The 22,799-nt window shown below is 47.1% G+C and overlaps 10 protein-coding genes across 10 annotated transcripts; 5 read left to right on the top strand and 5 right to left on the bottom strand.

Annotated features, from left to right (window-relative positions):
- Positions 1-119: 119 nt before the first annotated feature.
- Positions 120-1,345, bottom strand: N7466_010014 (uncharacterized protein; the record flags this gene model as incomplete). The annotated part of the gene is made up of 3 exons (XM_057169403.1): positions 120-533; positions 585-676; positions 724-1,345. 3 exons carry the CDS (start codon positions 1,343-1,345, stop codon positions 120-122), a joined length of 1,128 nt encoding a protein of 375 aa, XP_057016794.1.
- Positions 1,346-4,637: 3,292 nt separating this feature from the next.
- On the bottom strand, positions 4,638-6,461 carry N7466_010013 (uncharacterized protein; the record flags this gene model as incomplete). The annotated part of the gene is made up of 5 exons (XM_057169402.1): positions 4,638-5,090; positions 5,146-5,279; positions 5,336-5,785; positions 5,860-6,074; positions 6,133-6,461. The coding sequence occupies 5 exons, from the start codon at positions 6,459-6,461 to the stop codon at positions 4,638-4,640; spliced, it is 1,581 nt and encodes a 526-aa protein (XP_057016793.1).
- Positions 6,462-7,412: 951 nt separating this feature from the next.
- N7466_010012 (fungal specific transcription factor domain-containing protein) lies at positions 7,413-8,617 on the top strand (the record flags this gene model as incomplete). The annotated part of the gene is made up of 2 exons (XM_057169401.1): positions 7,413-7,437; positions 7,494-8,617. The coding sequence occupies 2 exons, from the start codon at positions 7,413-7,415 to the stop codon at positions 8,615-8,617; spliced, it is 1,149 nt and encodes a 382-aa protein (XP_057016792.1).
- Positions 8,618-8,707: 90 nt separating this feature from the next.
- Positions 8,708-9,232, bottom strand: N7466_010011 (2,4'-dihydroxyacetophenone dioxygenase family protein; the record flags this gene model as incomplete). The annotated part of the gene is made up of 1 exon (XM_057169400.1): positions 8,708-9,232. The coding sequence occupies one exon, from the start codon at positions 9,230-9,232 to the stop codon at positions 8,708-8,710; it is 525 nt and encodes a 174-aa protein (XP_057016791.1).
- Positions 9,233-9,703: 471 nt separating this feature from the next.
- On the top strand, positions 9,704-11,143 carry N7466_010010 (uncharacterized protein; the record flags this gene model as incomplete). The annotated part of the gene is made up of 2 exons (XM_057169399.1): positions 9,704-10,654; positions 10,706-11,143. 2 exons carry the CDS (start codon positions 9,704-9,706, stop codon positions 11,141-11,143), a joined length of 1,389 nt encoding a protein of 462 aa, XP_057016790.1.
- A 459-nt stretch (positions 11,144-11,602) lies between these two features.
- On the bottom strand, positions 11,603-13,029 carry N7466_010009 (S-adenosyl-L-methionine-dependent methyltransferase; the record flags this gene model as incomplete). Its single annotated transcript, XM_057169398.1, has 5 exons — positions 11,603-11,879; positions 11,931-12,315; positions 12,371-12,480; positions 12,542-12,665; positions 12,714-13,029. 5 exons carry the CDS (start codon positions 13,027-13,029, stop codon positions 11,603-11,605), a joined length of 1,212 nt encoding a protein of 403 aa, XP_057016789.1.
- Positions 13,030-14,437: 1,408 nt separating this feature from the next.
- N7466_010008 (uncharacterized protein) lies at positions 14,438-15,876 on the top strand (the record flags this gene model as incomplete). The annotated part of the gene is made up of 5 exons (XM_057169397.1): positions 14,438-14,614; positions 14,665-14,791; positions 14,861-14,984; positions 15,039-15,490; positions 15,566-15,876. 5 exons carry the CDS (start codon positions 14,438-14,440, stop codon positions 15,874-15,876), a joined length of 1,191 nt encoding a protein of 396 aa, XP_057016788.1.
- A 1,880-nt stretch (positions 15,877-17,756) lies between these two features.
- N7466_010007 (uncharacterized protein) lies at positions 17,757-19,609 on the top strand (the record flags this gene model as incomplete). The annotated part of the gene is made up of 2 exons (XM_057169396.1): positions 17,757-18,240; positions 18,300-19,609. 2 exons carry the CDS (start codon positions 17,757-17,759, stop codon positions 19,607-19,609), a joined length of 1,794 nt encoding a protein of 597 aa, XP_057016787.1.
- A 132-nt stretch (positions 19,610-19,741) lies between these two features.
- N7466_010006 (uncharacterized protein) lies at positions 19,742-21,010 on the bottom strand (the record flags this gene model as incomplete). Its single annotated transcript, XM_057169395.1, has 1 exon — positions 19,742-21,010. The coding sequence occupies one exon, from the start codon at positions 21,008-21,010 to the stop codon at positions 19,742-19,744; it is 1,269 nt and encodes a 422-aa protein (XP_057016786.1).
- Positions 21,011-21,683: 673 nt separating this feature from the next.
- On the top strand, positions 21,684-22,358 carry N7466_010005 (GNAT family N-acetyltransferase; the record flags this gene model as incomplete). Its single annotated transcript, XM_057169394.1, has 1 exon — positions 21,684-22,358. The coding sequence occupies one exon, from the start codon at positions 21,684-21,686 to the stop codon at positions 22,356-22,358; it is 675 nt and encodes a 224-aa protein (XP_057016785.1).
- Positions 22,359-22,799: the final 441 nt, after the last annotated feature.

Below are 22,799 nucleotides of genomic sequence, written 5' to 3'. Positions count from 1 at the left end.
TAGATGGCACATCATAGCGTTCCCCTCGTTACTAGTAACACACACGCAAAACCCACACGCGCTGGAACATGCTTAGGAGCGGACCATGTGCCCAGAATGGGTCATATGGTTCACGTCTCCTAACACATGTCGTCCTCAAATTGGTCCGATTGTAGATCAAAGAGCCCCCACTCCTTCAGTCGGTCATAATTCCACATGACGTACCCGCGTCGACGAAGCCATCGTAGCTTGGGGCATTGAACAAAAAAGAAGTATGATTGCTCTTGGTGCGTCCATTTCCAAGCTTCAAGTGGGCCGTTATCGGATTCAAACGCCCAGGGCGTTCCTATGACATTTTTGAGTTCCTCCTCGGTGTAGGTCTGGAGGAGAGCAAATTTTGGTTCATGTGCAGCTGGTACCCATGCATCTACACCCGATCTGGAGGAGCAGCCTGTATCGGATGTCATCTCCCAATTGGAGTCCATTAAATTGTGTCCTTGATCATAAGTTTCAGCACTAACCAGTCGCTGCAGAAACGGGAGCCTTTGAAGCCACTATCTGAATGTCAGCTCGCATATCATGTTTCCAAAAACGGATCAGCTCACAAATCCATTAGCTGTATGGGGCCATAATGAATCCCACACCTCAGATGCCAGACTTCCCCATTTGATATCATGGGCTGCCACTTCATTAAAGGCTACTCCCAGTTAGCATGTGTTGCGTTTCGATATTGGAGAACCTCACGCTTCGTTATCTTGTGAAACAGGTACTCTCCGACGCTGGCTAGCTGCTCCTTTTCCCAAATCGAGAACATCTGAAGATGTCTTGGACTCTGCTCGGCGCGAATGAAGCGGTTGGAGATCACTCTACATGAGCGAGTATACCATTCCCACCAGTAGAAGCTCCGCAGAACCCTGTGCCATTCATTGGCAGTGACTGGGTTTGGGTTTGTGGTCGTGGTCTTGTCTTTCAAAATATGTCGAGACAGAGCCATGGATGTAAAGTCTGCCGTGAAAAAACTTGCACTCAGATGAAACTCCTCCATTGAGATTGCGTCTTGCAAGGAGAACTCTGCTGGGATAAGCCTTCGGCGGAAGTTGTCAAGATTGTCATCACGAGTCTTTTGATCCCAAACATGTATCTTGGAAGCGCGAAGAACAGCGCATGCCTCCGGTAGCAAGTCCAGTGGTATCATGTTGCTCAATACCGACTTCAGAATAAGATCTCGAGCGCCATGGAATGCACGGTAAAGCGATGAGTGTGACAGAATGGCCGAGCAGATTGACGTGACATTATCAAAATACATGAGAATATTTTGCGTGCACTCTGGTGGCAGGGAGACCAAGCCGTAATTCACACGAGCCATTTTGCAGCCCCACAGTATTGAGAGATGAGAAACGAATGGCAATGAGATGGGAAACGAATTGAATGGCAATGAGATGGGAAACGAATGAAAATGAGGTGGGAAGGAATCAGAACTATTTGTCTTTCTTCTCCGGAGAATGGGATGGTCAGAAAAGGAAAGAGAAAGAATGGGAGAGAGACATCTGGAAGCTCGTACTTCCCTCGACTAACTACCAGCCCTCATCCTATCACGAAAACGACACAAAACCCACACGCGCTGGAGCATGCCCAGAAGCAGACCATGTGACCAGAATGGGTTACAGTTGACGGTTCACTTTCTCCTAACAAACAACACTTTAGAAACAGAACCGCGCGAGACTCATATATACATATAAATATATATATCACATGAGACTTCTGCTTATCTCACAGGCTATTCATATGCGTGAGGCACAGAGAGCAGCGTGCGTAGCAGCATAGGGCACGGAGCGTGCGTAGACAATGAAGAGAGACACGAAGTCTGCTACTGAGGAAGGAGGGTGAGCACAATACGGTAGTATTGGAGGCTGTAAGGAAGGAAGAAGAAGAAGAAGAAGAAGAAGAGAAGAGAAGAAGAGAACAAGCTATCTCCACAAGATAGAGTGAGAGTACAGATCATATGATCAAACACCCACCATACTCGAACTCATCGTCGAGTCTCTTGATAACTAACTAAACAAGCAAACAAAGTGCCGTAAGATGCAGAAAAAGCCACAGAAAACAGGCATAAAAATTGCAAGGATTGATGAATTCTACCCACCAGAGTTGTGCAATATCATCCCACCAGGATCGTGCAACGTACGTGTAAGCGTGTTTGGGTGAAAGCTACTCAGGAGCTTCGACGGAAGAAGCAGGTTCTTCCGTTGGGGTTGCATGTGTTTATAGAAAGCCTGGGCTTCTGTCGCGAGAGTCGAGGTTGAACATACAGATGCGATTGTCCACGTGTCGAGGGCATTCGATTGTTGCGATCTTGGCCTGTGAAATGTGTTGCTGTAAGGACTAGGAAGATTCACATTCCTTGTGTCCATCAGGTGAAGCTGTTGCTCAGCTTCGACAGAAGAGGCTGATTCTTCTGATATGGTATGCGATCTAAGAGACTAGCGAACGGGGTGTGTGATCTGAGTGACTGTGATCTGAGTGACCAGCGAACGGGGTGGGGAATGTAATTGCTGCAAAAGCCCAGGGTGAATGAGAATCTGTAAGATCAGTAAAGACCTATAAGATCAACGAACGAGGGGTGTGCGTCACAGGGGTTGCCTGTAATGCGGGGAAACGCGGGGAATCCGTGTAGGAACAGGGCAGCCGATCAAAGGGTTAGATTGAATCGACTAGCACGAGGGCTCATAACCTGAAGAGAGACACGGAGTCTGCTACTGAGGAAGGAGGGCGAGCACAATGCGGTAGTATTGGAGGCTGCAAGGAACGAAGAAAAAGAAGAGAAGAAGAGAACAAGCTATCTACACAGGATATGATACAGATCACATGATCAAACAGATAACGGAGACTCGGAGTAGCGTTCTAGCTGAACGAAGTGAGGCTGCCTCCAAAAAGGGGGTTCCGGGTGCGGCGGCCGATAGAGGCCACCCCTAGGTCAAATCCCAATTTCAACTTTCCGGCAGAAAGTAAATTACGAGTAATTCCAAATTCATATTAGTTTTTGAACTCCATTATGTTCAAGCAGTTCAGCGCTGCATTATACATTAAATCCTTGACCTCTATCATATATCAGTAATGCTATATTCAAATCTTATATTAACTACTTCTCTTTCTGTAGGTAAATTATCACAACAACTGGCAAGAAAGAGAGGCTGACATCCTACTAATCATAACATTTGAGTCCATTCTTAAGTCCCTTCTCAAGACTACTCTCAAGACTACTCTCAAGTCTACTCTCAAGTCTACTCTCAAGTCTACTCTCAAGTTTACTCTCAAGTCTATTCTAAAAGTGACCTGTATTTAGATCAAATCCCTTAAGATATTCCTATATATGATAAATACAATACAAGCGGGAAACAGGGCGGTGAAGTTAGAAACTAAAATTGGGATATGACCTAGGAGTGGCCTCTATCGGCCGCCATAGTTCCGGGTCTCCCCGAAAATCAATCACCCCACAGATTTTATGTCAAAGCATTCAGCCCCTTTGATGGCAGCCTTGAAAAGAACCAACTAACCAACCAACAAACTAACAGAGATAAATTCAAACGCTGTAGACAACTGTAGAGATGAAATCTGATGAATTGATGAAACTGTGGATGGAATAGTTGGAACGGTGATGATATTAATTAAAGGATGCTTTTGTAATGGTGTATGTTGTAGAAGGTAGGTTCTAACCAACAACAGAAGTGGGTAATTCCACCAGTTTGACCGCTTCCCCAATCTGTTCCGCAACAGGGGGCCCAAGCCGTGGAAATCTGTCTGTTGACAGATTTGGTGATTACCGGTAATCAGCCCGAGTTCTCCATGTTGGGCCCGTCAGTATGTTCAGACTGACTGTCCTCACCATCTGTAGATTCCTTGTCGTTAAGTGTTGCTTCTTCCTTCCGGTCCAGGCAGGTTTCAAGTCTCTCCCTCTCTTGATCAAGAGCTTCGATCTCCTTTTTCTGGGAAAAGTAAACTTGGGAGAGAGAGATTAACGAATGCTGCAGGTCCTGAATTCTGGTGACGAAGTAATCCGTTTACCCAACCGGTCTAGCCGACTTTGCGGCGTCCAGGATCTATTGTCGAGTTTCGACACCGGCAACTGAATCATGGAGATCGGCCTTATGTGAGGAAGCTGATCGAACTTTCTTGCCCTCGTTGGTTGTTGCGGTTCTCCCGGTTTTCCCGCGTTTGGTCGGAGGCTTACTGAGTGAATCGTTCGGATTCTTCAACTGTCCTGTCGCAGTAAAGATCAGGGGTTGAGCCTTGAGCCAGAACGAGGTATTTTCTATATAAGGCATGGATATGCACATTTAGTCTTCGAATTTTGTTCCCTTTTGTAGTATAGTTTCTACTAGATTTTAGAGTCTGTTTCTCGCAGGTTCAAATGTTCTTTCAATGTTCAACATTGAATGTTTCCATATCCGTGGATCCTGGAATAATGCGGTGTCAGCATTTGAAAGAGGCTTGATTAGTACGTCAATATTCTATTCGGGGATATGCACATGTGTGTAATTTATTTTTCTCTTAGTGACTATCAAAATTCATAGGCTTGTGGTCAACTGGTATATGGTTTATATGGTTACATCTGTGCATTCAACAAAAGAAATGGTCTCGAAGCACCAAAGATGTGACACTCACTCGTTCTTGGAAATTTTCTTACCGGGATCCTCGAGGCCAACGGTGTCAGGTTCTTGTCCTTCACTTATCTGATACGATACTGCTTCAAAATTCTCGTCTGGTAGCCGGGGCCCAAGGTACTGCCCTCTTTTGAAGAATAAATAGAGCACAAACACAAACGTGGTCAGACCAATCGACACGACAGACACATAGTTCATGTTCTCTTTGGTCACCGGCATCTCGGTCGGGAGAAAACAGAGGATATCAAGAAGAATCACCCAAAGCACCGAGATTAGGTTGATAGCGAAACCAAATCGGCCAAGAGAAAAGGGTCGCTCAGGCAAAATCTGGCGACCACGACACAGAAGAATGGCCTGTGGCAGTGCACACGAAGTTTGCAAGAAGATAACAGCAGCACCAACCATTGCAGAAAAAGCGGTTGATGAACCGAGAAAGATCAAGCCATATAACTGGTAGACTGGGTGAGAAGTTATGCTCACATTTTATAATGCAGAGGGTACTTACCGAGACGACAGCACCGCTTAGACAAAGTGCATTAAGTGGAATCTGGAAATGGGGGTTTATAATGGACCATTTACCACTGAATGGAAGCATGTTATCACGCGAAACGGCCCAGATTGTTCTCGAGCAAGTAGTGCCTGGATTCGAATATGTAAGTATGCTTGAAACTTTTCATGGCAAGAAATCAACTCACCGTTACCAACAGTGCACCCAAAGAAGCAGAAGGCAAAAAGGGCCAGTAGAATAGACGATGCTCCTTTGGATCCAGTACTTTGATAATATATCTCAATCAAGGGAACACCAGACGGCGAGTTGAGAACAGCGTCCAGGTCGGTAATCGCGTTCATGCAAGCAGCAGCAAATGGAAAGGCAGTTGCTAGACCCATCAAAACCGGATATAAGATGACTTTAGGGGTGTTGCGAGCAGGGTCATGAATCTCTTCACAAACATGTGCCCCACAGTCAGTTCCAAGGAATGCGTATACGGCATTGGTGATGGCTAGCAGGAAGGCGAGCCCTTCACTCTTCCACCCTGTGCCATTCGTGGCATCGCCAAAGGTCCACTTAGGAGCTGCGTGGTTGTTTCGACTGCAAACAAAAAGTGTGACTGTTGTTCCAGCGAGAGTGACGCAAGCAACGAGGACTGGTGATAAATTGAGAAAGTTAGATTTGATATCCGCTAGGAATCAAGGCCCGCTGACGGGGATTGCCACTTACAATTAAACCGATTGTAGAGGGGCAGCAGCTGTGATCCCCAGGTATTCAGTGCAATTGCAAGCCACACTATCCCAACATAGACCAGCCATTGTTGCCAGCTCTGGATCTCGTAATCTGGATACCACAAAACCACGATTGACAGAATCAAGGATGCGATGAAATTGCAGGCCGCACCGCTAGCTAGCCACCATCCCAGTATACTCAACCAGCCATTCCTGCAAAGGGCAAATATTAGGATTTATCAAGCAGTGGGTATTGAGGAAGATCACTCACATATAAGAAGCAAAGGCTCGCCAGTCCTTGGATGCAAGACAGAATGCCCAGTAGTACTGAGCACCGGCGACTGGATAAGCCGATGCCAGCTCAGCCACGCCAGCTGATAGAAAAGCCGTCATGAGAGCAGCTACGGGAAGGGACCATATGGTTCCAGCTGCTGATGCATCTTGTAAAGAGATACCAATTGATGAGCCAGTACCGGACCAAGTGCACGTCAGACTGAAAGAAAGGGCAACAAGACTGAATGTTGAAAATTGTCGGGGCATCTGGCGCTGATAGCCACGAGCCTCAAGATCGATATCATCCTGAAGTTTAGACTGCTGCATGACAGTTGACAGTATGTTTTTCAGTGAACATTTTGGTCTTCTTTAGGGAAACATGGCAGATTTTATGCTTTGTATCAATCCATAAGGGCACAAAAAGCAAAGGCCCATCGGACTCTTGGCCCGTTAGTCACCGTTACCTTCGGTCGCATTGCCGTTGAGTTTCGATCAGGGTTGGAACCGTTGACCAGAGGAAGTTGCAGCTCACAATCTCATTCTCTCGCCGATAAGAGGCTCGGTATCAAGTGTTAATATGAAGAGTCTGATTGGCCACTATCTTTGCCCCACTTGGCCTCGTGATCCCCCGCCTTTACCGCTTGGCCGGTGATTCGTCAATTCTTCAACCTCGTGGGTTTCTCTCCACTCTCGGACATTTGATAACATTTGCCATGGACTGAGGTTCTTCCCCTCACGAATATGTATTGCGCCATTAGCGCCAGGCCGTTTATCACACTCTTTTGTATCAAACTGAGCCCTTACGACGTGAGTCTTTCACGAACATGCCTCCAACAGAAGTCAATTTCCCCGCATCTGGAAGAGTCCTTCCTCGGCGGATCGTCAAGAAAATAGGAACCACTCGAGAGCGTACGGGGTGTTTGACCTGCCGACAAAGGTATAGCGAATTTGAATTTCTCGTGACTGATTTTTTCCATACTAAATTTTGCCAGAAAGAAGAGATGTGACCTAGGTCACCCTTTATGCAAAGAGTGCATTCGATTAAATTATAAGTGCCAATGGGAGGACCCGAGAGCCTTCGGTGACAAGAATGTATCTCCCAAGTCTCAACAAATTTTACCAACCAAAAACCGTCAATCCAACATATTTCGTCTCACCCAAAATCCCGATCCTATACTATTTTGGGTTGACGAGCATGCCGATTGTACAAGCTCGTCCAGTCGACGTCATTTTCTCCGCTATTACACTCAAACATTCAGCATTCTCCTCACCAGCAACATGGAGAACAACTGCTTTCTTTCTGGTGGGTCTTTAGCCTTTCTCCACCCCCATGTTCCTGGTCTGTGCTGACCCCCGCAGCATTCCTTCCAATGGCCATGTATAGCCCTCCTCTTTTGACCTCGTTGATCGCCTGGTCTTCGGCTCATCTATCATTACGTGATACCTCGTACCTGGAAGTTGCCACTCGGAATCGCTGCGTGGCTCTCCGAGATCTCTCAAATGCCCTTGCCTCCGATTCAGGCAATGTGGAGACCACACTTGCCATGTCTTTGGTCCTGTGCTCATTGGAAAGCATAATGGCTGATAACGGCAATGCGTGGTATCTCCACCTTATGGGCGCTGCTGGGGTCATAACTTCAAAACTTAATGAGTTAGATCCCGTGGGCGGCTCGGAAAAAATCGCAGAACACATGTTAGCCGAGTTCGCAGATGCCTATACGGGTCGCTGGTTGCTGCGCAACTTTGCTTATCGTGACATTGTCATGTCAGTCGCGCAAGACCGACCACCTTTATTGAATTCGCATCATTTTTTAACTTTGGACGAGCCCCGACTGCCTGATTCACATTTTGGGCTTGCCTCTGAGATCTTGGAAATTATCTCAATAACGAGCAGATTCAAGCAAAACTTGAAAGATAATTTTGCTACTATCCCTATTGCGGATGAGTCCGATCAGTGTGGAGCCTATTATGATACATCGGGTACGCAAGTGCTGGATTTGATGACCGAATTGGACTCGCTCGAGACTCGCCTAGTTGAATGGACATGTCCTTCGTCTCCGGACGTTTCCTTGGGGCTCTTAGCGGAGTCCTACCGCAGCTCGGCTATGATTCATCTATATCGTGTCATGCACTGGGCATTTCCGGAACGACAAGATGAGCTTTTATCAAAAATCACTGGTCAAGTTGCGGCGATTGTAAGCAGTGTTGCACAAATGCCGACGCGGAGTCTTCCAGAATGCGCACTTCTATTTCCTTTGTTTCTTGCAGGGGGAGAAGCAACGCTCAAATCCCATATTCGGTCTATTCGAGACAGGATGCTCGACATGATTCATTCTCGGGCCTTTCGCAATGTCGAAGTGGCGCTGTCCATTTTGGAAAAGCTATGGGGAAGAAGAGCAGCAATGCCTCTAGGGGAATCCTCTGTTCAAATTGACTGGCTTGATATTGTAAGCCAGGATGGGTTATATCTTTCTCTATCATGAGTTATACCTTGGGCTCTATTATTAATTTATTTTGAGAACTTTTTCTTCAAATACCCCAACTAATTTGTATACACACAAATGACTCCCAATCTATCGCACAAATTGATTCGCAAAGTTCGCTCCCAGCCCTACTTCCTCATAGTGTTTCCGCGCTGCTTGAAGCTTGCTAAACACATCCTCAATACCCAACGCATTGCCGTCAACATCCACATAGATATAAGCTCCAGTCACATGGAACAAGGTAACCATCTCTTGGACACCATCAGGCACTTCCAAAGTGTGGATATCGCCGGGAGGCTCAAAGGCATATCCGCCTTCTTCGGCCCACCAAGGGTGCTCTAGGTAGTGCCATCGACCACGTAGAACAGTGGCGTGGACAGGCCCTGTGTGTCGGTGGCGTGACAGGATTCCACTCTTCCTAACCCGTAGAATATTCACAAAGTAGCCCTGGGACACATTGAAGCACAGCGGACGAAACCAGACGTCTTTCGATTGGGGAACCCATAGTCGCTCGTCGCATTCTAGGTCCAGGGCACTGGTGACTACCAGGTCTTCGGGGACGTTGGGTAGTTTGGGGCCACTGTAGGCCACAGATGAAAGATCGCCCTTCTCCATTTCCTGATAAAAATTAGCACACGTGTTGCGGACATAGTAGTTTTTCCATGAAATTCTTACCTTGAACAAGTTGGCTTGATAAAGATAGATGAGTTGATTGTTTTACATGTTTTTCGTCCAACGGCTTGGTTACCAGGGCGGTCTTAAATACGCACCCTACAGCCCTCGAGTCACCTGGCGTCAACGGCGGCGAAACTTCACGATACTTGACGTGTTTCCCACTCCATTTTTTGATCCACTTGACTCCCCTTAACCCCTCATTCGTGATCGACCTGCTCCGGCGTCCGGCGTCAACGGCGGGCTTTCCTGGCGTCGGCAATCGAACGTCAAATTCTTTTCTTTTTTTCTTCAAAAATGTTAGTGAATTCCCTCTGCATGATTTATAAAGACATAAATCATTCTTCAACAGGACGTGTTTCTCCAAGCTAAACTTCATTTCCCCAGTGACCACAACACCTTCAATTGCTCACGATGGCCACCGACGATTTCGTCGCAAGTTCCCACATCCTCCATCGGACTTTCTCCGAGCACCCCGTCAAAATTGTAGGCGGCAACGGCATCCACCTAATCCTTGAAGATGGCAAGAAAATCATCGATGCCACCTGCGGCCCCTCCGTATCCTGCCTTGGCCACACCCAGCCCGAGGTCGTCGAAGCGATCACCAATCACCTCAACAACAACATCGCCTACGTTTACTCCGGCTCCCCCTTCACCAACGCCGCTACCGAGGAGCTTGCCGATCTTCTCCTCGCCGATAAGCCCGGCGGCTTATCTAAGGCTATCTTTGTTAATTCCGGCAGCGAGGCAACTGACGCCGCTCTAAAGCTGGCTGTGCAGTATTGGCATGAGCGTGGCCAGCCCCAGCGCACCCATGTCATCGCCCGCAAACAGAGCTACCACGGCAATACTATCGGCGCCCTGTGTGTCTCGGGCCATGAGTCGCGACGAGAATTCTACAAGGACTTCATGTCGCCGAATGTGTCGTTTGTGGATCCTTGCTATGATTACCGCATGAAGGCGAAGACAGAATCGGTCGAGGATTTCGTGCAGCGCTTGGCGCGTCAGTTCGAAGATGAGATTCTTCGCGTTGGTCCCCATCGCGTTGCCGCCTTCATTGCCGAGACCGTTAGTGGCACTACCCTTGGCTGCTTGCCCGCTGTGCCGGGCTACTTCAAAGCTATCCGCGCCATTTGCGACAAGTATGAAGTCTTGTTGATTTTGGATGAGGTTATCTGCGGTATGGGAAAAACTGGCACTATGCACGCGTGGGAGCAGGAGGATATCCGTGGCCCCGATATCCAGACTATCGGCAAGGCCCTCGGCGCAGGTTTCGTTCCTCTCTCGGGCGTCCTGCTCCACCAGAAAATCTTCGACGCTTTGGCCGCCGGCTCTGGTGGTCTTGCCCACGGACACACTTTCCAGGTACAGTCTTCGATGAAGTTTCAAGTACCAAGGCTAACTTTGTTATCATAGGCCCATCCACTCGCATGCGCCGCAGCTGTCGCCGTCCAGAAGATAATCAAGCGTGATAATTTGCTTGAGAAAGTCATGCGAAGTGGAGCCAAGATGTATGGGATTCTTACAACACAGCTCGGACCTCTTCCGTTTGTTGGCGATATCCGTGGCCGGGGCCTCTTCTGGGCTGTTGAGTTTGTCCTCGACAAGAAGGAGAAGACTGCCTTTGCGCGAGAGGATGACTTTTGTGGTAAGGTTGTGCGGAATGCTCGGGAAATGGGCTTGAACATTATCGGTAACCTGGGCCACACTGGTGAGTACCAAGTTGATCACGTCCTGATCTGTCCGGCCTATACGATCACGGACTTTGAACTTTTGGAAATGTGTTCAATTCTGCGAAATGCTATTGCGAAGACGAGTGGGGAGTATCTTGCTGAGTGGCTCAAGAAGACTTGATTCGCGAGTGAACCTGTTGTTTCGTGCGCCGCTTGCTTCCTTTTCTATTGATCTTCGGATCAAGTTATTATGCATCATTACTAGCCTGATGTCCTACAATATGTATGTTTGAGTTAACAACTACTGTGGCCCGGCTAGGCCCCTGCCACTACCTCAATTTGTTACCATCGATTAATTTCATACCAAATTTAATACCACTGGCGACACCTGTCGACACCCGTTAACTACTAAGTAATCTCCCCAAGTAAAGAGCGCCGTTTATTCCTAAGTACGCGTCCACGGGTGTGTAGATAAAGTTCCACGTATAGATACCAGTATCCAGTATTGATGTCTAAGTGCCATTGTAGCCACGGGGAAATCATATATCGGGGGGGGGGGGGGGGAAACCGTAGGCACCTGAGCAGTAAAGAGAGGGATCACAATATTAATTCCGAACACCGAAAGAAGTGCTTTCTAAAGTCAACCTTCTCGTAATAGCTTAAAAACCACCCTTCCATTCCCAACTACCGATGTAGAGATAATACGAAGCGAAGGAGAAACTCTCACAAAAAGATGAACCCATTCTTCCATAGTTCGAAATGGCCGCCCAAAAGCTGCAATCAGGTGCAAGTTGAGAGTGTTCGCTTTCAATGGCAACGTGCCCTCTTTCCCCGGATCAAGGAAATCATCAATCAACAAGATTGACTCGTTTGGCGTCATGGCCGTAAAAACGTTCTGGAGTATTTTGCAGCCATCACTATAGATATCAGTATATTTTTAATGAATGCATTGAGGAATTCGCACTAACCTATCAGTATTATCCATCAAAATATGGCTGAGCATATAAACACTGGCTCCTTGAACTGGCTGCTCTTGGAAGAAATCATGCTCTTGCCAAGTGACCCTCTTCAAAATGCTTTTGTCCATGGTTTCTTTCAACGTAGGGTCCTTTTTGCCAAGGTCTTGGTTGATAAAGCTCAGCTGCGGATATTGGCTGGCAAGTCGAATCGAGTGATGACCCCTACCACCTCCCACATCGACTACCCTGGCGGCAGGGGGCAATTTTCCAAATTCAAAGAAATCTTCAATCGGTGTTTGAGTCGACCGGTGGAAGTATCTTTCCATCGCGCTGTCGAAGCGGTTGCCTCGCGCTTTGTCGACCGTGTGGTAGTACTGGTAGAAAGGTTTGTTGGCTATGCAGAAAGTTAGTATGAACTTGGTCTATATGATATAGGGCAATTCACGTACTCTGAAAAGCCATTCTGAATGCGGTCTCGTGTCGATCATTGGGGATTTGGAATTTGTTTTTGGAGGCATATCCGGGGATGCGGGATGCCATTTGGAAACCATCGTCAACACTGGATTATCAGTCAGTAGGGTGTTCTGGGGGTGTGGGGCATGGAATGGAGGGTTTTTTACAGGTAATGGATCCACGATGCAAAGTTTGGGACCAGCAAGCGTATGGAATGACTGTTCAGTTTATACTGTGCCGGTAAAGGCTCGTCGAAGATTTTACTATGCACACATTGTGTCATGACACCTCCTGTTTCTGATTAGAATCGTAACAGTCTTGTTTGTGAATTTTTCTTACTTAAAAGTGAGGGTGATGCTCCTGAGATCTGGACTAGTTTTTCCAGTGAAGTGAGTTCTTGCTCTGAGAGAATCTTGAGAATTTCCAAATCGAGCACCATGCAAAGCGCGACGCCATTGTTGTAAGACCCCGCAACTCGACCAATCCAATCCTCAGGGGGCGATAGGAGTGATTCGAGCTCTCTGCAAGCTGAAACGATGCTTGATGCTTCGGACTCGGCATCGTTCTCCTGACTTAACTTGCGGGTGCGACTTCGAGCACAGTTGAAGATGTATGTCGAGAGAAGCTCTACCCGATCGACGCCTATATCTCCCATGTTGTTATAATATAGCGAGTGTTTTTTGTTTTTCTTGAAAGAATTGGTATTTGCTGTCTCCACTGGTTCTACCAGGAAGATAGTTTAGATCTTAAGTAGAAAATTGTATAATCTCTATTGACACGTTGCACGTGCATAGTGAGATACTTACTTTATTGCTCACATAATCTGGGGAGATTGGGAGGTGCAGTGACGCAGGTCTGTGGCAACATTGAGTCAGCTGGTAACTTCCAAGGTTTTGGAGGATACTGTAGCTGATATGGTGATACAGCTATGGAACAGACTTCACGCCTCATCTCGTATTTGCATATCTTTTCCGTATAGGATATGACCTGAACGCGCTTCTAGCCAATGTGTAACAGCCACATTGAGCATCTTGATTGAATCTTGGAATGGTGGAGATTTCTGAAGAATTGGAGCCCGATGTACTCCATCCAGCTGAATCTATACCCATCCGCCTGCATATCAGACCCACTATGAAGATTCGATCTACAACGCACTGTGGAGTTGAATTTTGGAGAAATTATCCTGTGAGTCTTATGTTATTTGGCTTTTCAGAACAGGAAGGAAGAACCATGAATCGGTGTTGATGTGCAGGACATGCGGTGTGTAGTTTCTACTCCACTCACTACTAGTAGTGTAGTCGATCCTCTCCACACCTGCCAAGACTCGCAGTTTCTTGTTATCACTCCAGATTTATAGAAGGGCCATTTGTCGTGAGTGAGTGGGCTTAACTTTATCAGAAATGGTAGCTACTTTCTTAGGTACTCGTCCCCTTCAGCTCAGTGTTTTACTAAACCCATCGTATAAAGTGGGTTTATTGAGAGCAAAGTATGGTACTATATCCCACTTTGCTTTTCTGTTTTTTATTTTAGATCATCTCATCATACAGATCTTTGGCCTTACTTCAAAGTTCCAGATACGAACCTTAGAAGCAAGATTTGAATGAGTTTTCCATGATTTCATGTAACACAAGAGATCTCCAGTTCCACCATTAAGCCAAGACCCACTTGCGCCAGATTAACTTTATGTGCCTGCTTTACACTTCGAACTACTGCATTACACTGCATTGCATTACATCAATAAATCCATTCATATCCACTCAGCTGAGATGAAATTTCAATATTACTTAATTTTCCATCGCCATCGTCGATATTCTGATATATCTTATAATTCCAATACTATATTGAGTGACGTCATTATCAGTACAACAAGTTGTAAAAGCCCCAAGTACGGGCATGACCACCCCGAAAGTACATAAATAGTCTGAAGAATCATTGAATCATTTCAATATTTTTCTATCTCAGTGTTTCTTTTCCTTTGAAATTCGCTAGCTTCTGCATTTGAAGCTTCAGTTACTATACAAATCCAGCAGATCATACCATTATTCTTGACCCAATTCGTCAAAATGGATTATGTCGAGTTAAAGCAAGTCCACGCGCTTCTTGAAGAGGTCAAAACTTCTGTCAAGCAGTTTGAAGTGGAGAACTCTGAAATCGCTCGAGTTCAGGCACTTGAAAAGTCCCTGAAGTTGTCAAGAGCTCTTGAACATCCCAAGGATGTGATTCTAAAGCTGTTCCTTTCGGTAGGTTGTCTATTCTTGCAGTCTTCGAGCAAACTACTTACATCTCTTAGCCTACTCAAGCCATGGTAGTCAAGATCGCACATGACCTTGGTCTCTTTGCGATTCTTGCCAAATCAGACGAGCCCATTTCTTACCAGGACCTGGCCAATCAGAGTGGTGCAAACCCTTTGTTAATCGGTTAGTTTTCATATCCGCTGCATACACCCCTTGTTATCTTCTTGACGTCCGGCTGACATTTTACCACAGAACGAATTATGCGTCTCCTTGTTGCCATGGACTTTGCCCAAGAGCATGGTACTGGGAAGTATTCGCCATCTTTACTCTCCAAGGAGATGACAGACGATAAATCTGGCGGTATCGTTGACACGCTGTATGTAAACTCATCTACCCATTTTTTGAAATTTCACTGACATGATCCATCTAGCTTTGTTGATATTGCTCCGGCCGTTCTGAAGACTCCGGACTTCCTCCGCAAGACAAACTATCAGAATCCCGAAAACCACTCAGCCGGGCCTATGCAATACACGTACGACACCAATCTCACGACCTTCGAATGGTTAGCACAAGACGTCGCTGTCCATGAGCGCTTCCATTCCTTCGTGGAGCATGTTCGCGAGAGTCGCCCGTTCTGGGTTGACTGGTATCCCGTCCAGGAAAGAATCCTAGACGGCTCCTCCTGTGAAACCGGCGACGCTCTAATTGTGGATATTGCCGCCGGCAGCGGTCGTGACATGCTGGCATTCAAGAAGAAGTTCCCCGATGCAACTGGAAGAATTATCGTCGAAGACCTTCCAGCCGTGTTCAACGACGTTACCTACCACGACTTGGGGCTAGAGAAGATCGGATATGATGCTTTTACTCCGCAGCCAGTTCAGGGTAAGTTAACAGCCCCGACCTCTTCGCCTCTGTTCATCGTATGCGAGGAAACAAATTTCTAACGCAAGAATGTAGGGTCTCGTGCCTACTTCCTCAAGTTCCTCTTGCATGAGTTCTCCGACGAAAATTGTATGGAGATCCTCAAGAACGTTACCAAGGCCATGAAGAAGGGGCACTCCAAGATCCTGATTGAGGAATATATCCTCCCCGATGAGAACGCGGGTCTGTTCCACTCAATGGTGGATATGATCTTGATGGTATTCGCCCCTGGTACTCTCCGTACGAAGGCTAAATGGACTGCCATGCTCGAATCTGTCGGGCTCACCGTCAACGTCATCTTCCACCCTGATGGCGAGGGGCCATCCATCATTGAGGCTGAGCTGTAAAATGCTCAACGTGGTTAACTTCAAGGTGTCCAGACCGCAACTTGATGGATTTTCGGCATCGTTCTCACGGGATCCCCATAGTGTGGAGATTGGACTGGGGGATTTCTGGTGGATAAAGTATTGCCAGACTTTGGGGATATCTTGGGCGGGCTGGTTCCAGCTTCTTCCTCTGTTCACTGTATTTACATGTATCGCATTATATGTATAAGCCTGGCTATTTTCGGAAATGTCATTTCGGCTTCTTGCTGCTGTTAGTCACTCACATGTGCACCGCAAAGATAGTATTCCAAGGCTCCGCTTTCGGCGGCAATGTCGGCGGCAATGTCAGCGGCAGGCACTTGAGTAATTCAATCGGCCATCACTCATTGCAAATGCTATGCCAGGAGATTTTCGATGGGAGATAATGCACGGTCATATAAGTGTTTCTTATCCAAGATCTTCCGTAGGGCAGGTACATGCATTTTTCCTCCTTTTTTTTCAGTCTTCTGAGGCAGACTTTTTTAAAAACTTGAGTTTTTTCGTATATACCCTTTAAAATCCTTGATTGTTTATATAAAATATATAAGTTGGTGCTGTGTAGTGAAAATAATTTAAAAGTTAGGTTACGAGTTGGGTTAAGAGGAAGAATTCAGGTGCCCCAGTATAAGACTGGCACCTGTGGTCGTTTGGTATATCCCTCCCACTATTCCCCGAAGGTTGGCCGCGGGACCTTGGGGGTGGGTAGTCAGTCACATGGGAAACATCCCCCGAGCAGATCTCCCCCCGGTGGCTATATGCCGCCTGGGGGTCCTTCTGGGGTTGATGTTTGCCATTTTTTTATAATTGACCATGCTAAATTTGAATACCGCTTCTTTTTTTAAGCTCAATTTGACGAGGTGGTGTGGAAAATAGGAGTATCGCGGAGGGTTGATTTTTGGACTGATGCATGCGAAGCTATTCGCAACATTCTTCAGAAGTATATAGGGAAACTTATCCAGCCTTGGTTCGAACCCAGCTCTTTCCAAACGACAAACAGCCCCATTGAGGCCTCTCCTTCTCTTGTTCTGCTTTATTTATGCTTTTGAATTCAAAGTCTTGCTTGTATACTGACAGGTGTCTTTTACCCTATCAACCGCAACCCCGCATCCACACTATAAACTACAGTACTCAGTGCCTACTACTTTCATGTCATTATCGCAGAGCCCCCCTTCTTCCCCGCGATCAACTAGGTCATTTATTTACTAAATACGAGAGTGAATCAGCTAAATAGTGGATAGAGCCCCATAACATACCCCAGTCTTCCCCTTGAAAGTTTTACCGCCGCCTTCAAATGTCTCGTATCGAGCAACCAGCCATGAAGAAATAAAGAAAGTGGGTCTCAATCCCCAGAATAACCACCGGTGCTGCCTTCTTCGGCCTCCCGACCCCAGCGGAGATCACGATATACGGTGTCCAATGAGTGGGCCCCATTTTTATCCTCGTAAAGAGGCATTGAGTGGATCGATTGAAGGGGAAAAGAGATGTTCTGGAAACATTTTCGGCGGGGTTGAATTAAGAGTGCCTCGAGACGAGGATCGTTCCCGCGATGAATAGCTTTAAGTGGGGCGGGATTCGGCAGTCCCGGCTGGGGACGAACGGGTCGTCCCCAGTATCTATAGAGGTTCGGGCTGAAAACGGATGGGGTGACGACAGGGCATTGTCACGATAATGGCATTGATTGTGTATCTCCATATTTTTGAATTTGGGATGCTCGGGATTACTCAGATTGGTGAAGAGGGTTTTGTTTGCCACTGTGTGTGAGAATGGTTTATTAGACAGAGTAAGTCGGCGTGGAGGGAAGGGAAATGGGATTTGTTTTCTATTTCATTCTTTGTCGAGTCTTTTGTTTTTACTATTTGATCATGTCTACCAAACATTACTTTCCTTCTACAAGTGCCAATTCATTGGTGCCGAGAGCCTTGAGAGCTCTTGTATCGGCGAATGATCATTTGGTACTGAATGACGCAGAGAGAGTTGTCGGTAATGCTTTCCATGATGATTCAAAGGTTAGCATAATCGGTGGAGGTGGCTCGGGACATGAGCCCGCGTGGAGTGGTTATGTTGGTGATGGACTGCTCTCGGCTGCGGCATGTGGTGATATTTTTGCGTCGCCGAGTGCAAAGCAGATTCTGACTGCTATCCGCATGGCACCTTCGAAGGAAGGTATCATATTGTTGATCACAAACTACACTGGCGACCGTCTGCATTTCGGCCTTGCCGCTGAGAGAGCAAAGGCCGAAGGGCTGGTTAAAAACATCATCCTCTTACCCGCCACGGACGATGTTTCCATTGGAAGAAGTAAGAATAGCCATATGGGAAGGAGAGGATTACCAGGTCATATTTTCAGTGAGTCATCCAAACTTTGTCGAATAATTGAGGTCCATGTAAGCTGACATTCATCACAGCAATGAAGATTATCGGGGCGGCGGCCTCGGAGGGATACTCGTTTGAGAGTACTCTTGAACTCGGAAGAGCAGTCAATGCACAGACTGTCACTATTGCTTCAGCACTTGATCACTGTCATGTACCAGGTCGAGACCAGCAATCTTCGGTCCCTGACGATGTTTGCGTCGTTGGTGCTGGCATCCACAACGAACCCGGCCAACTTGTCCTGAATCCAGCTCCGTCTGTGGAGGAGCTTATCGAGCGCTGTCTTAAGCTTCTTTGTGACGAAACCGATGCAGAGCGGGGATTTGTCAAGTTTGAACAAGGTGATGAGGTCGGTCTCCTAGTAAACAATTATGGAGGTCTTTCAGTTCTCGAGGCATCCGCTCTGACGGATGAGATTCAAATTCAATTAAGCTCACGGTGGGGAATTTCACCGTGTAAGACATTCTCTGGTCTATTTGAAACGTCTCTGAACGCGCCTGGATTTTCAATTTCCTTGTGCAACCTCACCGCTGCAGCTCGACAATCAAACGAATCTGCCTCGACCTTAATCCGATACTTGGACAGTGCCACGAGCGCCGTGTCCTGGCCGAACACGACGCGTCCCTCTCATTCTCAGCAAAAGACTGCCGTCGCGCACACAAACGGACACACAAACGGACACCATGTTGAGCATGCGTCGATCGGCATGGACCCTTCACTACTGGAGAAGGCCATCCGCACATCATGCGAAAACGCAATTACAGCCGAGCCAAAGTTGACACAGTGGGATATGGTGATGGGAGATGGAGACTGCGGTGAGGCTGTTAAAGCTCTAGCCGAATCGGTCTTATCTAGAGTTAACTCCGGCTGTGCTAAATCTGGCAACGTGCTTGATGTTATTCAATCAATTTTGAAGTCCGTTGACGACATGGGCGGAACCCTCGGAGCAATTCTTGGTATTCTTTTGTCTGCTCTTGTGACGGCTTTGATGAAGAATCTCAATGATGGCAAGATCACCCCGAACACGCCAAGTTTCTATGCCACTGCGCTTGCATCAGCGGTGACAGCATTGAAGTCGCATACGGGTGCCAGAGAAGGTGATAGAACTGTCATGGATGTTTTGCTCCCATTCAATGATGAATTTTCACGCTCGGGCAACTTTGTATCAGCTGTAGGTATTGCTGCAGAGAAGGCAGAGGGCACGAGGTACCTTCAAGCAAAGTTTGGTCGTGCGACGTATGTTGGAGAGGCATCGGGCCAGGAATTACCAGATCCAGGAGCCTGGGCTTTGTACGAGATTGTCGCTGGTTTGGCTCAGGGGCTTGGACTCCCTGTGCCGAATTAAGGCAGCCCTCCACTTTGATCCCAGCCTGAAATAATTTTCAAATGACGAAACTCCTGTCGGGGAGGGATGTACTTGATAAAGTAAATAGAGGAATAAAAGTGCTTGCCTTTGTTGCTTTATTTCCTATCCCGTCTATTTTTGTTGACTGGGCCGGTTTCCGGTATTCTGTCGTAACCAGATTCTCCACTGCTGGTCGCCCAGAATCGATTTCACACGAGCTTCAAGCCACTCGGTATTCCCCCAAAAGCCCCATGAGGCCTGGAATCTGCACCAGTCAACGAGAGCCGTTTCCCAGTGTCTTTTAAAGTCTTCCCATTCGTACGGAACGGATAGCTTGTTCTGGAGAAAACTGGTGCGGTACCTCTCCAGCAGTTGCCTCTCGCCATCACCCATTGTCAGTTGATCTGGCAAAGGCTCATGCGTATCAACAAGCATATGCAGAGGCACCGAACAAGTGAAAAGCTTGGCGAGGTCACACACCCCAAGACCTAGTCCGACGTATTGGAAATCGAAGAACGCCACATTTTCTCCATCTGAGGTCGTGAAGAGGTTCTCCGACTTGACGTCACCGTGGATATAAGACTCGATTGCCCTTCCACGTGGGTTCAGGAAGAGTGCAACTAGCTCGGCGACTGACTCATACGAGCCTTCGAAGCTGCTGCACAAAGCTTCTGTCCAATCCGAGTTATCCTCAACCAGAGAAGCGTACTCTTTGCCTCGTGTCGCAAGATACGTATAGCCTCCATTAAGCCAAAGGCCGCTTCGGACCTTTCCGGTACTTTGTCTTTTAGTAGATTCTAGGAGGGGAGGCAAAATATAGTCATCCAGGTTGCTCGGTTTTAATCCTAAAGAGCGGCCGTGGAATCTGGCGAGCCAATCCAGAGCTGCGTAGACTTGTGTGCAATTCAACGCGCCCCTCCTCCCTCCAACTACAGGAAACTTTGGTCGCAGATCGACCATAATAGTAGCCATCAGACCTCTGAGCTCTTCTTCACACTCGCCATGGCCGCTCATGCCGCGTGTTGACGCAAGGCAGTTGGCAACAGCAATATCGTCACCCAGCAGCGGGACCACATCTGTATAGAAATATTGCTCCACCTCATAGCTCAGCATTTTTCGCAAGTGTCCCTCGTCTGCATTGCTAGTGCTATTATTCCTCGGAGGCGATATGAGCTTTAGGACGAGAGGGTAAATGGTCCCAACGACCCCGGATTCCAATCCACAAAGCTTGTCGAGTTTCCGAGCTGCATCTTCGGTCGTGGCTCGGGCAGTGATGGCACAGATTCTTCCATATCCTGCCCACAGTGTCTGTAAGGTGCTGCAAGAGACGAGTTCGAGGGAGTGCCATGATAGCATGATGGTTGCGACGCGTTCGGGGGAATTGGCGGTTTTAGGGGCCATGATGGCGAGAAATGGTCAGGCTATTGACCTGAAATCAATGCACTGGAGAAGCGGGTTCTTTCTAGGAATCGTGATCGGTGATTGACTTAAAACTTCAGGGCGCGTGTCGCGTGAAAGGTGATGCAAGAGATGGGGATTTAATGTTTGATTCTTGGGCACTGCAATTTCGATTAGGTAAGCAGATCCACAATCCCATTCAAGTCAACACTGAACAGTATCAAAATATGCAGATTCAAGATGTTAGCTTGAACGTTGCCTGGCTCTTGGAAATACGTGTTCCGCCGTGCCTAATGTGTATTCTGATAGCATGAAATCGAAGAGAAGATGACCAAGTTCAAGCTTGCGCTCCCGTGCCAAGCTTTATATACAAAGCCTCCACGAGCACTGCCAGTGAATCAGGATTTCAATTTTTTCAACTGGGATTACTGGGATTGCGAAATTAATTTGAAGCTAGCAGGATCTTTCTGCCTATCTCTTGTTATTCTGCTTATCTTCTCTCTGACTCACTCAGCCAGAATTATTCCTGTTGCCTTCGACACTTCAATCTGGCGAGCGGGGTTGGTAGGCTTTAAATAGGCCGCCGGTCTAATGCTTATCTCCGAGTCTTCAAACCCCATTTACCTTTCATCGACAACATTTTCAAAGTCGAAAGACCCTCATCTCTATCTACAAAATGGCAGCCGTTTCAAAGGGCTTTGTGTCTGAGCGCCTGCTCTATCGTGCAGTCGAGGATTCAGATGAAGATAAGGCATTCATTTGGAAGGAGCTTGAGAACGACCCTAATACTCAATCTTTGACTTCTGTTGCCCTCCACCGCCCGATGAGCAAAAAGGGCGCTGAAAGTCATCTCAAAATGCTCCAAGAAACTTTGCTCGCGGTCATTATTTGTATTCGTCCAGATACCTCCGAGGCAGATCCACTTGACACAACTGAGGCTCAGCCCGATCAAGCCTCTAAAGATGTCAAAGATACTAAGCCTATTCCCATCGGTCAATTGATTATTGCCCACACCCGTGGTCCGACCGTCGCCCATCATCGCTGTGCAAAGCTTGGTATATCTCTTATCGATGGACAACGTGGTAAAGGATATGGATCTGAAGCCATCAACTGGGCGTTGGACTGGGCGTTCCAAAGCGCTGGGATGCACAGGGTTTCTCTGGGTACATTTTCTTTCAACCAGCACGGCATACATCTGTATCGAAAACTCGGTTTTGTTGAGGAAGGGCGTGAACGTGAATCTATACTATACAACCGTGCTTGGTATGATATTATCTTGTTTTCTATGTTGGAAAGTGAATGGGAGAAACTGAGGGGGATTTCTCAACCATTGAAAAAGCACCAAGAATAGCCGAGGTTCTTCAGCTGCCCAGGTGCGATTATGGGTGTAGTAAGTATAATCTATCGATGGATTGATGGATATTGTTGCCTAGTTATTTAGATCGCTATTTATCATTTGTAATCTTGGAATGTTCTTATTTCCACAAAAACCATGACCGTCCAATCCTGTGTTGAAGAGATACACCGCCGGTTCCCGCCCCAAATAGTACCTGCATACACACAGCACGCCTTCAAACAATCATGCGTTTTACTTGCCCCAGGGCATGTGTGATACATATTGAAACCCTCACTTGCACGAATACTGTTATCACGTCCAGATCCTCTTCCGGGATTTAATTTTGGAACACGTCCCAGATATCAATGTTTTCTACCAAGGAGATTTCAAAGCAGACTGCCTTAGTCCAATATTAGATCCAATAGTCTTCATATTAATCTATATTGAAATAATGAC

This window comes from Penicillium verhagenii (genome assembly GCF_028828195.1).
Source record: "Penicillium verhagenii strain IBT 33310 chromosome Unknown utg000010l_segment0_segment0, whole genome shotgun sequence".
Lineage (NCBI taxonomy): Eukaryota > Fungi > Ascomycota > Eurotiomycetes > Eurotiales > Aspergillaceae > Penicillium > Penicillium verhagenii.
Note: the sequence above shows the minus strand (reverse complement) of the source record. Positions and strands in the feature narration are given on the sequence as shown.